General features: G+C 43.7%; 1 protein-coding gene across 15 annotated transcripts in view; it reads left to right on the forward strand.

Moving 5' to 3' along the window:
• The first annotated feature begins 604 nt into the window (after window positions 1-604).
• The window catches only part of cacna1b.S (calcium channel, voltage-dependent, N type, alpha 1B subunit S homeolog), a 99592-nt gene continuing 83552 nt past the window's right edge, over window positions 605-16644 (forward strand). For 12 of the 15 annotated variants that reach the window (XM_041572300.1, XM_041572304.1, XM_041572302.1 and 9 more), the window contains exons 1-3: window positions 897-1547; window positions 5093-5198; window positions 9343-9482. In XM_041572300.1, coding sequence (XP_041428234.1) covers window positions 1288-1547; window positions 5093-5198; window positions 9343-9482 — 506 coding nt within the window. In that variant the 5' untranslated portion in view covers window positions 897-1287. Of the gene's footprint in view, window positions 1548-5092; window positions 5199-9342; window positions 9483-16644 lie in introns of all 15 variants that reach the window. The other 3 variants (XR_005963192.1, XM_041572301.1, XM_041572310.1) reach the window with 3 other exon arrangements.

Raw genomic sequence — 16644 nt, forward strand, 5'->3', positions numbered from 1 at the left:
TCTTTTATAAAGAACTGGCCTAGTGAGTGAAGCACCTATATACAGGTAATGCAGATTGTGGGGTGGGCTTGTGTTTGGGGGGGGTATCTCTAATTTTTCCCATGTCCCTAAAGAGTGTGCCCCCACCCCCTAGATGGATGGGACATGTTTCCATCAATAAGTCATTAGGCAACAGCAGCTTCCCACCCCACCACGAGTTTTGTCCAGTCGTAAGTGGTTCTCACCCGATTTACCCCACCCATGATTAATGCCCAGGGGAGGGCTGTGAATGAGGGGCAGGGGCACAATCGCACACATTCCTTCGTAGAAGATGTTGAGGAGTTAATGTGCTGTGTAAAAGCAGCGACCAAATTAGCATTCAACTCTCTGCTCACCCCTTAATTCTCAGCTGTCACAACAGAGCGGCAAATTGCTATCTCCAGTCTATGAGATGCAGCTCTAATTGCACAGCCTGGGTGCCACTCAATGCCACCCCCCCCAGCCTGGCACTAATGATCACTTGCCTTCATTTCAGCAGCTGGACAGCTCCCAGGCACGACCCCACCCTCATGCTTGTTGGCTACAAGACATTGATCATCCCAAGTAGACTTGGGTGCCCCCCTATGGCCGAGAGGTGGTGTTGGGGTGAGGCAATGATGCTTAGGCTTTTAATTACCTCCTGCCCCCCCCCTCCAAGTGAATTAGCTTCTTCCATTTCCAGGCAATTTAATGGCTGAGATTTCTCTACCAACAGGAGAAGAAGGGGGGGAGGGGGAGAATCTTGTTTTAACCCTTTAAATGTGCATTTTAGGGTGAAGGTACAGGCAATTCCCCCCCCCCTCAACGCTTTCCTTATGGAAGGGGGGGGTGCAGTGCTTAAAGGGGAAGGATTTTTATATGTATATTTTTGCTTATTCTAAGGGATGTTGGGCGAGGTGGAGAGCCTTGCTGATTGGCTGGCGGCAGTCACATGCTTGGCTTCTTATTAAGAAGTGGGGTCGGTGTGTTTGACAAACTGGTTGGTGTCTCATGTGGTCACTAAGTGCCTGTGCGGGGAAGGGCGATCAGTGGCAGCAGCAGCGGGAGGAGAGGGAAAGGGCTGGTGCTGATTGATCCCATTGCAAGGAGCGTGCCAGGGGAAGGAGAGCAGCCTACGAGCCATTGCATGTGGGCTACCAGCCTGCTGCTGCTGAATGTCATCTCCCATGCACGCAATCCAGGCCTGAGGAGCGCCGTACCCCCGGGGATGTGTCTGCCCCCCGAATCCTTACCTGTCTCATTGGATTCTAACCCCTGTGCTTGTCTAGAATGGCTCGTTTTGGAGACGATTTACCCACCCGCTATGGAACCGGCGTGCCTGGGGGAGTGGGAAGGGGCAGCAGCCGGCAAGGTGGCCCCCAGGCCGGCCAGAGGATGTACAAGCAGTCGATGGCTCAGAGGGCTCGGACCATGGCTCTCTATAACCCCATCCCCGTCAAACAGAACTGCTTCACCGTCAATAGATCCCTGTTCATCTTCAGTGAGGATAATATTATCCGCAAATATGCCAAGAGGATCACCGAGTGGCCATATCCTTTCCTCGGGGTGTGGGGGCTCAACGGGACAGGGAGGGGGCAAGTGTATGAATGGAGGGGCTATTAATGCCTGCACATGGCCTGTTCCTGGGCCACTACACTGTTTAATGCTGCATCAATACAATATATATATATATATATATATATACACACACATACACAATGGCCCGTGCTTAGGGTGCTCCATTATTATTATTTATCATATACCTGAATCTACCCAAATAATCTTCCTTCCCACCTCTTATGCTCATATAAATCATTCTTCCCTACACCCATAACATGTTCCTCCATTTCTATCTATCAAGATATCCCTCCTTCTTTTTCCCTTATCAATGGAACATTGCTATCCTGTTTCCATACAATGGTCGCTCCTGTTGCTATGGAATGTTCCTTATGCAAAGTGCCTTCCTGTTGCTATAGAATGTTCCTTCCTGTTCCATAGTTTTGCACTTCCTGTTGGATAGAATTTTCTTTACTGTTGAGATAAAATGTTCCATCCTGTTCTGGTAGAAAGTTCTGTTCCCATCGAACCTGTTTACTTTCATAGGATATTTTTTATATGTGTTTTAATAGATGTTTCCTTCTGTTTACTCGTGTAATATTTCTTCTTGTGACCCTAGAAGGTTCTTGTCCCCCAGACTTTTATTTCCTGTACCCCAGACCCTTTCTGTTATATAGATCATTCCTTCACCTCTCCATAGAGTGTCATGTAATGTTTCTTGCAGTATTTCCAAATGATGTGCCTTCCTATTTTACAAAGAACATTGCTTCTTCTGCTTATAGATGTTTCTTTCTTTACTTTTTCCCTGCCATTTCATTACCCAATACCATTCTTCACCCATAGAACTTCCAATTTTAATTCAATGTTCCTGTTTTTCTCCTGTTTTCCTCCCTTTACCTGTAGAATGTTTCTTCCTGCATTCATACACCCGTATTTAGGTTATCTTCCCTTAAACTCCCAGAACTGGCCATAGGCACCCATTTAGCTCAGTGGGCCCCTATACAGCCAATATAGTTGTGGCCCTTGCAACATGCTGATCAGTACTAAATATTCCTGATAGCTCGGGCTGCCCTGGGCCAACTTGGGCTCTGGCTGAACTACATTTCCCATCATCCTCACAGTAACCTCAGCTTAAAAGGCTGAAGGTTTTTTATTGCTACAGAACACCCTTTTTTTACACCCGGTACCCACATTTGACTGTGACAGATAAATATGGCCCTTTTGTATAGGCCTCTGTAGATGCCACAGAGCAGCCCAGTGTCCATGTGTGGGACCAATATATACAATATATATATATATATATATATATATATATAGATAGATAGATAGATAGATATATGTATATATATATGCCTTTTATATCATATGTTCCTTCCTGGGGAAAGCACGTCAGTCGGTGGTTGTAGCAGCCACTCCCCAGGACACAAAAGAATGTGTTGGGGGGGGGGGTCTTGTTGTTTAGCTTGCCTTTATGAAATCAAACACCTATTGATTCTATCCTTAGCCCCCAGCCCTCCTCGGAGAAGCCTTAGCAACCCCCCGTGTTCCCATTAGCATGCAGGCTTCTGCCGTTGCACCCCTCCCTCTCTCTTAATGTATTTAAACCAATAGCCATCGCCCAGGTCCATATTGCCTTTGCCTTTGGATAATTTCACAGCCTGCCATATGCTGTGATTATTTTGCTGAAATCCTCTAGGTAACTAAGAAACTCCCTTCCTGGGCTGAAAGAAATCAATGCAGCCGGTAACCTTTAGCAGCAACGCCAGCAATTACCCTGCCAGTGGCTGACACCTCCAGGGACATAGAACAGGGTCTGCCGGATCTAAAGGGTTAACAGCAGCTATTGACCACAGCTCTTATTACCCAGCATTCCACCCATCCTCCTCTCTTAGTCAGGCAGAGGATGTTCCCAGTTGTATTGGGTGTAGAACAAGGGGATTGTGGGTAGCTTGGCTTGTTGCTGTCCATGGTGCTGATACTCAAGGCAAATTGCAGTGCATAGGAGCTCAGGCTCAGCTCTGTGTATTCCATGTCATACCTACAACCCAATATTGTTGCATTTCTCTGTGTTCAATTACGGGAAGTAGGCTCATTTATTATAGAAACCATCTGGCTGGGCTATACATATTCCCTCAGGGGGTAAACATACCGCTGGCTGTGAAACAAGGTCTCAGGCTATGCATAGACAAGCTTTGACAATCACTGCACCCACCAACACAGAGGGTACCCTACCTAGTACTTGCACAACTTGATCCTTGCTTGTCCAATATGGAATGTTCTAGTTGTAGACTTGGACAGATTAGTGTTTGTTTGTCAGTGAATTGTATTAATCTTTAATGATACAAAGTTGTTCAGTATTAGTATTCCAACTCATTACACCAAGAAACCCATTGCCCTCCCATGTGACCCCCTCCACTCCTCTGTATCAGTGATGCCTTGTGGAATTCCACATGATCACTTCCTCTTGGTTATTAAGCTGAATAGTAGCAAAATATTACAACATGGAAACCTATTTTTTTGGCACTCATTTATTTTTCAAATAAAATTGGATGCATGTAAAAAGCTGTTTGCGGGTCAGGGGAATCTTTATGTTACATCCTTTCCTGGGCAATCAAAGTCTGTTTTTATCACTATAAGCTCAGAGTTTTACTAGAGGCTTTATCAAATATTGTGCTACCAGGCTAATTACTCAGATTTATAACTAATGCCTAGCCTTTATAGCTAGTTATAGTAGGGGGAGATGGTTTCTATAGTAGAAGTAGGGATAATAGTCTCTGGGAAGGGAGTGTGACTGTGGGATAGCAGGTATAGTAGGGAGAGATGGTGTCTATAGTAACAGTGGATAATAGTCTATGGGAAGGGAGTGTGACTGTGGGATAGCAGGTATAGTAGGGAGAGATGGTGCCTATAGTAACAGTGGATAATAGTCTCTGGGAAGGGAGTGTGACTGTGGGATAGCAGGTATAGTAGGGAGAGATGGTGTCTATAGTAACAGTGGGATAATAGTCTCTGGGAAGGGAGTGTGACTGTGGGATAGCAGGTATAGTAGGGAGAGATGGTGCCTATAGTAACAGTGGATAATAGTCTCTGGGAAGGGAGTGTGACTGTGGGATAGCAGGTATAGTAGGGAGAGATGGTGCCTATAGTAACAGTGGGGATAAAAGCCTCCAGGAGAGATATGCGTTGTGGTATAGTGTGTGTAAAAGGGAGGCAGTGAAGTAACGAGTACCAATTAGATCTGATCACAGTTGGAAGATCTCCTAGAGGTTCTCGTAGAGATAAGTGGGATCCAAGCCAACTTGTCCAAATAATTTAGTCTAACAAATTTTCTATGAATTCCTGTTTGCGAATGAAACTGTACATATAGCTAGTGGGACTGAGACTATATTATATATATATATATATATATATATATATATATATATATATATATATATATATATATATATATATATATATATATATATATATATATATATATATATATATACTGTGCAGATCTGATGATTATGATGCATTTTCCTTGACCTTACTCCACTCCATTTGAATATATGATTCTAGCAACAATCATTGCCAATTGCATAGTCTTGGCTTTGGAACAGCACCTTCCGGAACATGACAAGACGGACATGTCTGAGAGGCTGGTAAGTAGAGACCGTGTGATTGGTCAGCTGTGCTGGGTTGTTGGCAGGATGACTCTCTGGGAATTGTTGCTGATGGGGGAAGGATGTGTGTTCCAATAGAAAGGGGCAAAAAAAAAATGATTACATTGTAGGGTTGTAGTTACTCATCCATTGCATCCGGTCAGCCCAGTGGGGCACCTTAGTATGACTGTATGTAGAGCTGAGCAGCTGTTTCAGAGTGAAAGCTCTTTGTTCTGGTTGCACAGTAAGTTAGACCCATTATACAATACTGTCTAGTTAAGGGGATATGAAGGGCTGCCTGTAATTAGGGGGATATCTGTCAGTGCAATGTTACAGACACATATCTGTTCCTATAAGGCAGTTAGTGGAGGAGACACGGAGGAGTGGAGGAGTTATGGTTGAGCTGCTTTATGGCTTTTATTGGAGTCAATAAATCACCTTATAGAGTAGAAGCCTGCAGGCCTCACCCCTCCTGCTCTCACAGCTCTGATCCTGTTTCGCTGAACATCTCTGGTCTTAGGTCCCTTGAGCGTTAAGGATCAGATTTTGGGATGTTAAAGGGAGTAAACCATAAGCTATAAAACATATCCCAATTGCTCAGGGTTACCAGGCTCAATCGGGTACAATACAGTACCCCCATTGGCACTTGTCATTTTTCCATTTTCTCTAATTGTGGTTGTTGCTTTGCCACCAGGCTGTGCCATATATTTGCGTGGCTACAACAGCTCATTGGGGATTCAGGTATCACCTGCCTCCACCCTTCCCTGTTTTCATCTTCTTCTTGCCCTAATGTTGCCATCTTGCCCTAATGCCAATACCTAGTCTTAGTGTCTTCATCTTGGCATCGTGTATTCCTTCTCCATTCTTCCAGTTGTCTCCATCTTGCCCTACTGTCTCCACCGTGTCCTACTGTCACCATCTTGTCCTACTGTCTCCGTCTTGTCCTAATTTTCCGTCATGTCCTACTGTCTCTGTCATGCCCAACTGTCTCTGTCTTGCCCTACTGTCTCCTTCCCGTCTTGCCCTACTTTCTCTGTCTTGCCCTACTGTCTCTTTCTTGCCCTACTGTCTCTTTCTTGCCCTACTGTCTCCATATTGCCCGACTGTCTCAGTCTTGCCCGACTGTCTCTGTATTGCCCTGCTGTCTCCGTCTTGCCTTACTGTCTCCGTCTTGCCCTACTGTCTCTGTCTTGCCCTACTGTCTCTGTCTTGCCTTACTGTCTCTGTCTTGCCCTACTGTCTCTGTCTTGTCCTACTGTCTCCGTCTTGCCCTACTGTCTCCGTCTTGCCCTGCTGTCTCCGTCTTGCCCGGCTGTCTCAGTCTTGCCCGGCTGTCTCCGTCTTGCCCGGCTGTCTCCGTCTTGCCCGGCTGTCTCCGTCTTGCCCGGCTGTCTCCGTCTTGCCCGCCTGTCTCCGTCTTGCCCGCCTGTCTCCGTCTTGTCCTACTGTCTCCTTCCCGTCTTGCCCTACTTTTTCTATCTTACCCTACTTTCTCTGTCTTGCCCTTCTGTCTCTCTCTTGCCCTTCTGTCTCTCTCTTGCCCTTCTGTCTCCATCTTGCCCTTCTGTCTCCGTCTTGCCCTTCTGTCTCCGTCTTGCCCTTCTGTCTCCGTCTTGGCCTACTGTCTCCGTCTTGGCCTACTGTCTCCGTCTTGCTCTTCTTCCCTTTACTATATCCATTTTCCCTACTGTCTCCATCTTGCCCTGCTGTTCGAGTTTTGCTCTGCTATACCTTATTCCTACCTACACCTGCTTTTCTGTGTGGCACAGGGCAGTCCCCACTATTTACACTCCTTCCTGCAAGACAAGGGTGTGGGAGGTGCTATTGATTATGGCTGTACTAGTTGCCCATAAATATAAATGTATACAATACACTAGTAGAAATAAACTAATAAATGTGCCCATTGTGTGGTGGAACAAGGGCAGTCTTCTGGGGCAGATTGGCAGCTTAAGCCCAGTTTATTGACTCTTGCACTTTGGCTGTAGATACATTACTGGGGGCGCCGTGTGCATTATACCCAACCAAACATTAACCAAAGCGAAGCTTTTACATCCAGCAGAGAGAAACCTTTAATGTGGGCACTCTCTTTAATGTGATTTATCTCACAGTCTGGGCCCTTGCCGCTCACAGTCCATTTAATACTTGAGAATAAGAAAACTCAGCGTGCATTAAAGATAAAACCACAGAAGGAAAGAGCGGATCGAATGCTTGGTATTGGGGTACAGAGATTTTAAAAGTTTAGTGCTTAAAGGGTGGGTTTCTTATATTAATCTAAGCTGAAGGATATAGGAATGGCTGAGGTACACTTTCTTTCCTATAAAGCCAAGTTCCTTTAAGAAATATAGAAGCCATTTTGAAACATTAAAACTTTTATTTCCCCGCCCCTATCAGAGAGGCAGATTGCTGATTGGCTGACCTATGGAACAACTGTACTGGATCTGTAGCCCTGGTGGTTTATTTAGAGATATTACGATTGCCTTTAAATTACTTTTAAAGGGTCATATGACACGTCTTTGGGTTATAATGACTTCGAGGTCCAATCCAATTAGGACTTTATTTAGTGACTGTAACTGGGGGTTCCGACTGCGTGATATATCAAGTTATTAATACATTCCTTTTTATGCATCACTCTGAATGAGGCCAATAAAATCTTCCTCCTTTTTGATCAGCGCTGTCGGATCAACTCTCCCTGAGAACAATCCGTGCCGTGCGCTTGTTTTAAAGAGTGCTGGGTTCCTGGTGGTGCTACATCTCGTTAAGGGGACAGCGTTTCTCCATTAATTGGATTAACACTTGAGCTCCTGCTGGGAGGTGGGGAGAGCAGCAGAATAGAGAGGTCTGAGAGAGCATTTTTAGTTCCCCAGCTGAGTATTGGATGTAACCCCAAGGCAAGATGAATTGAAGAGGGGCCCAGAGCCATATTTTTCAAGATGACCCCAATTGACTGAGCAGTTGGAGTGTCAATCTTACAAACCCGAAGACGATTTTTTAACTGGGGAGTTTCTTTAAAATATTAAAGTACTATGAGTTTATAGCTTATTGTGTGCCCAGAACATTCGTTCTCTGTATATTTGTATTTATACATATGGGAGGAGGTGCCATATTGATTCCCTTAGACAGTACAGTATGAGGGTATAGCTTATTGTGTGCCCAGAACATTCCTTCTCTGTATATTTGTATTTATACATATGGGAGGAGGTGCCATATTGATTCCCTTAGACAGTACAGTATGAGGGTATAGCTTATTGTGTGCCCAGAACATTCCTTCTCTGTATATTTGTATTTATACATATGGGAAGAGGGAGGTGCCATATTGATTCCCTTAGACAGTACAGTATGAGCGTATAGCTTATTGTGTGCCCAGAACATTCCTTCTCTGTATATTTGTATTTATACATATGGGAGGAGGAGGTGCCATATTGATTCCCTTAGACAGTACAGTATGAGGGTATAGCTTATTGTGTGCCCAGAACATTCCTTCTCTGTATATTTGTATTTATACATATGGGAGGAGGAGGTGCCATATTGATTCCCTTAGACAGTACAGTATGAGGGTGTAGCTTATTGTGTGCCCAGAACATTCCTTCTCTGTATATTTGTATTTATACATATGGGAGGAGGAGGTGCCATATTGATTGCCTTAGACAGTACAGTATGAGGATATAGATTATTGTGTGCCCAGAACATTCCTTCTCTGTATATTTGTATTTATACATATGGGAGGAGGGAGGTGCCATATTGATTCCCTTAGACAGTACAGTATGAGGGTATAGCTTATTGTGTGCCCAGAACATTCCTTCTCTGTATATTTGTATTTATACATATGGGAGGAGGAGGTGCCATATTGATTCCCTTAGACAGTACAGTATGAGGGTATAGCTTATTGTGTGCCCAGAACATTCCTTCTCTGTATATTTGTATTTATACATATGGGAGGAGGAGGTGCCATATTGATTCCCTTAGACAGTACAGTATGAGGGTATATCTTATTGTGTGCCCAGAACATTCCTTCTCTGTATATTTGTATTTATACATATGGGAGGAGGAGGTGCCATATTGATTCCCTTAGACAGTACAGTATGAGGGTATATCTTATTGTGTGCCCAGAACACTCCTTCTCTGTATATTTGTATTTATGTTACAGGATGACACAGAGCCATACTTTATTGGAATATTCTGTTTCGAAGCCGGCATCAAAATTATCGCCTTGGGCTTTGTTTTCCATAAAGGCTCCTACCTCCGGAATGGTTGGAATGTCATGGATTTCGTGGTGGTACTGACCGGGTAAGTTGCCCTATAATCTCTTTTGTTATGGTAAAACAAACAATCCCCGGGGGAGTTGCGCACACACAGGTGAATCCGTGGTAATGACTTGGCGGTGGAATGACCTGGAGCTGGAATGAAGCCAAAGGAGGACATTGTGTCGGGTTAAAGAAAAATCAGCTGAAAATACATGGAAATATAATGGCTGGGTAAAGTTGTCATCAGGTTCACTGATTGGACCACAGGTCTGTTATTGACAGTTAGCCTTGAGTACATATGGACATTGAGAATTATGATTGATTTGAATATTCTCATTATGTAGTGATGATGCTCTCTTTATAGAGGATGTGGACATATTTTAGGGCGGAGCCTTATGCTTAGAGGAGGAGCTTTCTTGATATAGTTTATCAGGGTGGGAGCTGTAGGGGTGGAAAGGTTTGGGCTATGCCTAAAGACTGAGCATGGGCTATGGGTCACGGCTCTTTTGCACTGATGTGGGGCTATGTGAGAAGAAAGATCTACTACAACCTATTCCATGACTACTGGGGATGCTGGGAGCTACAGCTGAGAAAATATACTTTTCTTCACAGGCACTAGACTTTTTTATTTTGCTTTAAAGACCAAATACACTGTGTATATTATATTTTGCATTCATTTCAAGAGGGGGAGGCAAATTGTGGTAATGGAGGGCAGATGCCAGTCCCAGGGCTCAGTCTGAGCAATAACAGAGCAAGGCGTTGCCATGCTGGAGACAGACAGGCACAGGCTCCGAGGAGTTGCCATTATTGTTTTGCAGCTCTGCAGAGTTATAAACTAATAAACAGAGCAATAGCACTTGCTCCTATGCCGCCGCCACTAGAATTATGAGGCCAGGCACTCGGTTATAACATTGGCAGAAAATAAAGGAACAGGATGGAAGTGAAAATAAGTAGAGATAAAATAGTGGCTTTAATAACAGGCATTTTCCTGAGCCGCTCTAATTCTTCTATTTTATTGCAGTTTATGAGGTTGTTTTGCTCTAAACGGGTCAAAACATTGCGCAAGTTTTGCTTACAGGCCTTCCCGTCAACTGGAGCACTCGCTGGTCTTTGTGCTTTAAATACAATGCTAATGATTTCAACTATACTGCCCAGCCCAACTGCTCCAATATGAGGGTGGCTCTACGTGGCCACTCATACAGTGTTCCTCCATTAGGCTTCATGGCTGATTAGTTGGATACCAAAGAGTATCAGCCAGAGTGTGACCACCTTTAAGGTTCTTGTCTGAAAGCTTTGGACTGGGCCACTTCAGAGAATCTCAGGCTTACACTCACAATAATTTGACACTTAGTTTCCATGTAGGATAAGGAATGGTTGAGGGATATTACCATAGGCTGGGGCCCATTACAGCCTGGACTGGTAGGTTCCTTTGTACTCTCTGGTAGAGCAATTCAACTCTAGATTTCTATAGAGATCATCAGGCCAAACCAGTAACTCCCTGCATTGGCCACTGTTGGGACCATTGGATGTTCCTCAATGGAGAATGTGCGTTTTAATGGCTGCCGTATACTTCTGTTAAATTCCTGTTCTGTCATCAGTTCCAGCTACATGAGTCATTAAAGTGGTACTTGTGTCCGTTGGCTTCTGCTGAAACCTCTAATAGGTGCAATCTAACCTTTTTACAAGCCTAATCCTTGATCCCCCGGTATTTCTCTGACGTGGTGAAGACTGCATCACATCACAAGAATGATGTCACGACACCGTTAAAGGGCTTGTTTCCTTGCGCTTCTGCAGAGTTCCCAGATGGACTTCATTTCTCTTCTTGATGTTCTTGAATGCCAACTTCATTGCCTATTCTTGGGGGGAACTCTGTGTACTCTGGTGACCACTGAATACACTAGGGCTCAGCTTGAAGGGAATAGGATGATATATATGGGGTAGGTTTGCCTTCACTCAAAAAACATTGGTGCAAGCTAGAATACAAGTCCAAATAGACTTGTGGACTAAGGTCCAACCATTGGGTACAAGTTCTAGATAACATTAATGACAACTTGTCAGTAGGTTCTAACAGAACCAGTGTCCATTGGCTTCTACTGAAGTTGAATGCAAGTCTACAAGTCTAGCCAGACCAATGTTCATCACCATATGGGTGTAATATGGCTTTGGGGTGAGACTTTGTCTACATACTGTAGAACTTACCCAGGGGATACAGAATGGATTATTCAATAGAAAAATGCTACTTTTCATCTTGGGTTTGGTTGTTGGTAGTGATAATGACATTCATTCCCATCTGATGGTGACACAAAGGGACCGTATCGAGCCAAGCGCGTGTCTTTTTTCCTTCTGGTTGACATGGTAACAGAAAGGCCCTATGGGCTGCTGACTTGCCAGCTGATATGATATGATAGGGGACATAACCACCCGAGCCTGCAGGGAAGCATAATAAACCCACCCAGGAATCTCCTGGATGGATATATATATATAATATTTTTTTTTTTTTTGTCTAGGTTTTCCATATTTAATTCCATCAGAGAAGCAAACCCTTCGTTGCCATGGCTATAATTTGTAGCTATCAGGAGAATGCAGATCTGTTCTGGGCTGCTTCAGAGGACAAGACACTAATTGAATGGCAGTGTAAATCTTTAGCAGAGAGCACAAGGTAGACATTAGATGTATATGGGCGTCTTTAGTGGCGGCAGAACCTGGGCACAATTTTGTAAGGTCACTGTTATTTTAGTTGAGGAAGCCCTTTAGCTGTCATTGGGTTCTGGGAGTTGGACTTCATCAACTACAGGCCATGATTGATATAAAGCGTTAATGCTACCATCTTGCCCTGTTGTCACCATCTTACCTACATCTAACCCTAGTTTTGCCATCTTGACTTACAGTCTCCTTCTGACCCAAATGTCACCATCTTGCCATACAGTCTTTATCTTGCCCCACTTTCATCATATATCTCTTCCATTACTATCTTACCCTACAGTTTGTGTCTCGCCTTATTTCCTTTAAAATGCTCTATTTTGGCCCGCTTTCTTTAGCGTCTCCTACTGTCACCATCTTACCTTACAGTCTGTATTTAACCCTAGTGTCAACATTTTTCTTTACAGTTGTCTTCTCGCCCTACAGTCACCATCTTGGCCTACAATCTTTATCTTGCCTTACTTTCACACCTTTTGATTTCCATCTGACCCTACTGTCACTAACTGACCCTACAGTAGGTGTCTCTAGTGCTGCCATCTTGCACTGGTGTTGGTGCCTCACCCTATAACCATCTTACCCTAGCGCTATCTTTCCCTAGGGTCTCAGTCTTTCCTTACAGTATTTAGCTTACCCTACTTACACAATCCTTTCCTACTGTCTCCATATTGCTCTATTATTACCATCTCACCCCTTTGTGGCCATCTTGTCCTACAGTCACTAGCGTGCTCTACATTACTTGTCTTCCTACTAACAACTTCATGGCCCCCAGGGAGTTGCCCCTATTTGAACCCAAGCTGTGCAAGTATTCCTACTACCACTCCACAGTGCAACATTATACTATCTCTGACAACTCTGGGTTCAATAGTAAGCCAGTGGTGTAACTTGATTCCGTGGGAAACCTCTTGCTCTAGAGACCCATTAAGGCAGGTGCATCACAATAGAACTGCAAATAACAAACGAGATGCCGCTTACTGCATTTAATCCCATTGGGTGAACGTACAGCGTGGTGCTACAGTGTAAATATAAAAGAGAAGTAAATGTTCTGTATTGTGATTGAGGTCACTTGATTCTCCGTTCCTCCAGGGTAATGAAATAAAATCTGTACACTTTTGGGGGATAATGCAATTACAATATTTAGAATATGCTGGGATTTCTGCTATGATACGTTCTGGTTTATCCGGCAAGTCTCAGCTGCCTGTGTGTGACCCTGGGCCCACATGTGTCAGTGTTTGCCTACAGCACAGAAATGTTACTGCTGATGATAAATGAGATTTATTCTAGTGAAGTAGCACAACTGTGTAGGTGCAGAAAGACTGGACTGATAAGAGAGGAAAAATGATGTCACAATGGAGGGTGACCTTACACATAAACCTGTGAGGTCAAGTAGCAAACTGTGGGCTCTTTTCCTCCGAGCCAGTAGTAAAATATAAGAGCCTGGGCCTCTATGTGAGCTTCCATAAAGGGCCTGGATACTCCCTTGTGCTCATTTCCTGCTGGTACCTCCGAGTAATTTGTGCCTGTGGAGTTTCCTGTTTGCTGGCAAAGTAGATATTAAATATGTATGTGTTGCACGCCCCACTCTGCGCTAGAAGGGTTTGCTTTTATCTATCACAGTCTTGTTTTGCAGGAGATGACTGGCTTTAATGTAGGCCTGCTTCTCCTAAACCATGAGGTCCCTCTTCCAAAGGGAAAGATATGCATTTTTGGCAATATTTGCTACTGAGCCCACCCAATTGTCGGCCAACCCTATCACATGATTTGCATTGTAGCGCCTATGTAGGGTGTAGATGGCTATGATAAGGCTTTGGATACAGTAGAAAGGATCAGTTCCTTCCCGAGGAAGGTGGACATCAATCAGCACTCCGCACTGGACCCTCTGTACTAACAGGAACCCTATCTCTAAGTTTAGGCTTACTGCATTGTCAATGGTTGGCCAAGGGCCAAGAATCTTGGCCAAGCAAAGCCAAAAGCCTGAATGGTACTGGCATTATGTTGACTTCATCCCACCCGGTCAATGATTCCTGTTGACTTGAGAAAAAGATGGAGGCAACTGGGTTCTTGACCAAGATAGGTATCTGTAGATAACCTTGTGACTGGAGTTTATTGTACAAGGATGAACCTGCCCAAGACAATGTAGGGGATACTCGGAAATGGGTTTAACATATTGGCACACACCCTAAAAGAATGTATGCCAGGCCACAAGGTTAACAACATATTGGCACCTGCCAAACTGGTGATTTGTCGACTTTTTCTCTGGCATCGGAAAGGCGCATGTTCCTTGCAGAAAAATGGCTTCCAACATGCAGGCTGGCGCTTTGAGATGCTATTTCGAGCACATCTGGAAGGGGAAATGGGAGCCGCACACTTAAAAGAAAATCCTCTAATAACGGTTGCATTCCGCTGGCATCTGCGAGGGTACACGGGCTGAATGCAGAAATTATGGCTTTATTGAGAGAACGCGAACGAGGGAGAGGGGAAGAGAACAAGTAGAATTGATGAGTTCCTAGTGTTCTATCAGCCCCCCTCCCTCCAAGGCAATTCCTACAAAAGAGCCTGACAGCTGGATTAACTTGTCTCTTCTGCATTAAAGTCACACTGACACTTTCCTGCTGCTTTCGCTACTTATTTTTGTCATTATCTCTAGAAATGGACAATTTGGCAATTTAACATTTCTGTTTCGTTACTACAGTCCGTGACCCTAGCAACCCCCGGCATGGATTCAAGACACATGGGTGCCTTTGTCTTAAGTTTTTCTGAGAGATTCCCCCAGGACCTTCTAATATTCAGTGTCCCCTGGTATTGGTTGCCAAAGGCTGGGGGTCTCCATAATGCTAGCTTGCTGCTTAACAAGGACTGAAGATCTGGTTGTCTATCTTTCCTTTCTTTCAGGGCCAAGGCATTGTAAGGTTTATATATATATATATATATAGTTATCTACTAAATGGCCAAAAGTATTGTGACCCCTGCCCGTCCAAATTGTTCCCAACCCAAGGGCATTAATATGCAGTTACCCCTACCTTTGCTGCTATAACTGTCTCTGTGCTTCTGGGAAGGTTCCCACTAGGTGTTGGAACGTTGTTGCTGGGAGTTGTTGCTGGGAGTTGCTTCCATTCAGCCACAAGAGCATTAAGGAGGTTGGGTAGTGATGGGGATCAGGCTCACAGTTGTGTTTCCAGTTAATCCCACAGAGGTTCAGTTGGATTGAGGTCCTTTTCCCAATGGGGCATTATTGTGCTGAAATAGGAAAGGATCCCCCCAAACTGTTCCACAAAGTAGGAAGCACGGAATTGTCAGGAATGATGATGTAGTGGCACCTCAAGTCGTCAATTGAAATGATTAGTAATAATTGTCCACATCCAGTTGGCCATGAAGCGTAGCAGCTTGAGAATGCTAAGAAGTGTAATCCGAAAATTGGAGGGATTCTGATGAGTTTTTCTTGAGACTCCAGCAAGAGTGAGTTGAAGACACAAACCTTTTCTTTCCAAACTTTAAATTCACAACCCACTGAACAACCGGAAATAGATTCCGCTCTGGTCGCTCGCCCTGCGATTTTCTGACAATTAAAGTGAAATACGGGCACAGAATTCTCCTTCTGGCAAGGCCCCAGTTGATAATCTTTTCTTTCTAATGCGCGGCGGCACTTGAAGAAACACTCTGAATATCTACAATGTTCCTATTTTGCCGAAGATCCTCCTGTTCACTAGCCCAGTCTCCGCACTTCAAAGGGCAGGCAAGAAATGTTAATATATGGAACCAAAAAATGCATTTCATTTATCATCACACTCCCAATAGCCTGCAGTTTTTTTTCATTTTTTTACCAATCTCCGTTCTTTTTTCCCCCCCATAACTTGCATTCTCACAAAGAAATTATATCCAGCCTAAAAGCCACTACAAGAGTGTTTTAATATCTTGTGTTTCGGAAAATAGCAGTCACTTACCATGAATTGTATTACTTTCATGTAATGTTCCGAAAAAATGCCGTCAATTGGAAGCTCCATCATTGAATCCGAGGTTTAGCTCTCTCTTACTCTAATTACTAGTCATCAAAATCAGAGCAAATCTATTCTGCAATTAGTTTACCCTTTTTTTGCTCATAGGCTACTTTTTTTACTTATGTTTTTACTAATTAATTTTTTTCTGCTGGCAGGAGAATATATTTTCCTATGAAATATTATCCATTTTGTGCCTCAAAGTGTTTACCATGTCCTTATATTCATTTTTATTATTCAGAAGAAGTTTCTTTCCTGTGAAGTTATTTCCCTTTTGTCTGGTTTTTTTTCTGCTTGCCAGCTAAATTTTCTTGCTGTAAAAAAAAATGCCGATTTCCCACTGTTAATTTATTTTCTGTAATTTCCAATTGAATCCAGTTTCTCTGCTGAGAGATTATTTCCCTTTTTAGGCTACTTTATTTTCTAAATTGTTATTTCCTGTTTTCTGCTCAATTTACTATGAAGTAATATCCATTTCCCACCCAGAGACATTTTTTCACGGCAAATATATTTTAT

Source organism: Xenopus laevis, chromosome 8L (genome assembly GCF_017654675.1).
Source record: "Xenopus laevis strain J_2021 chromosome 8L, Xenopus_laevis_v10.1, whole genome shotgun sequence".
In the NCBI taxonomy this organism is placed as follows: domain Eukaryota; kingdom Metazoa; phylum Chordata; class Amphibia; order Anura; family Pipidae; genus Xenopus; species Xenopus laevis.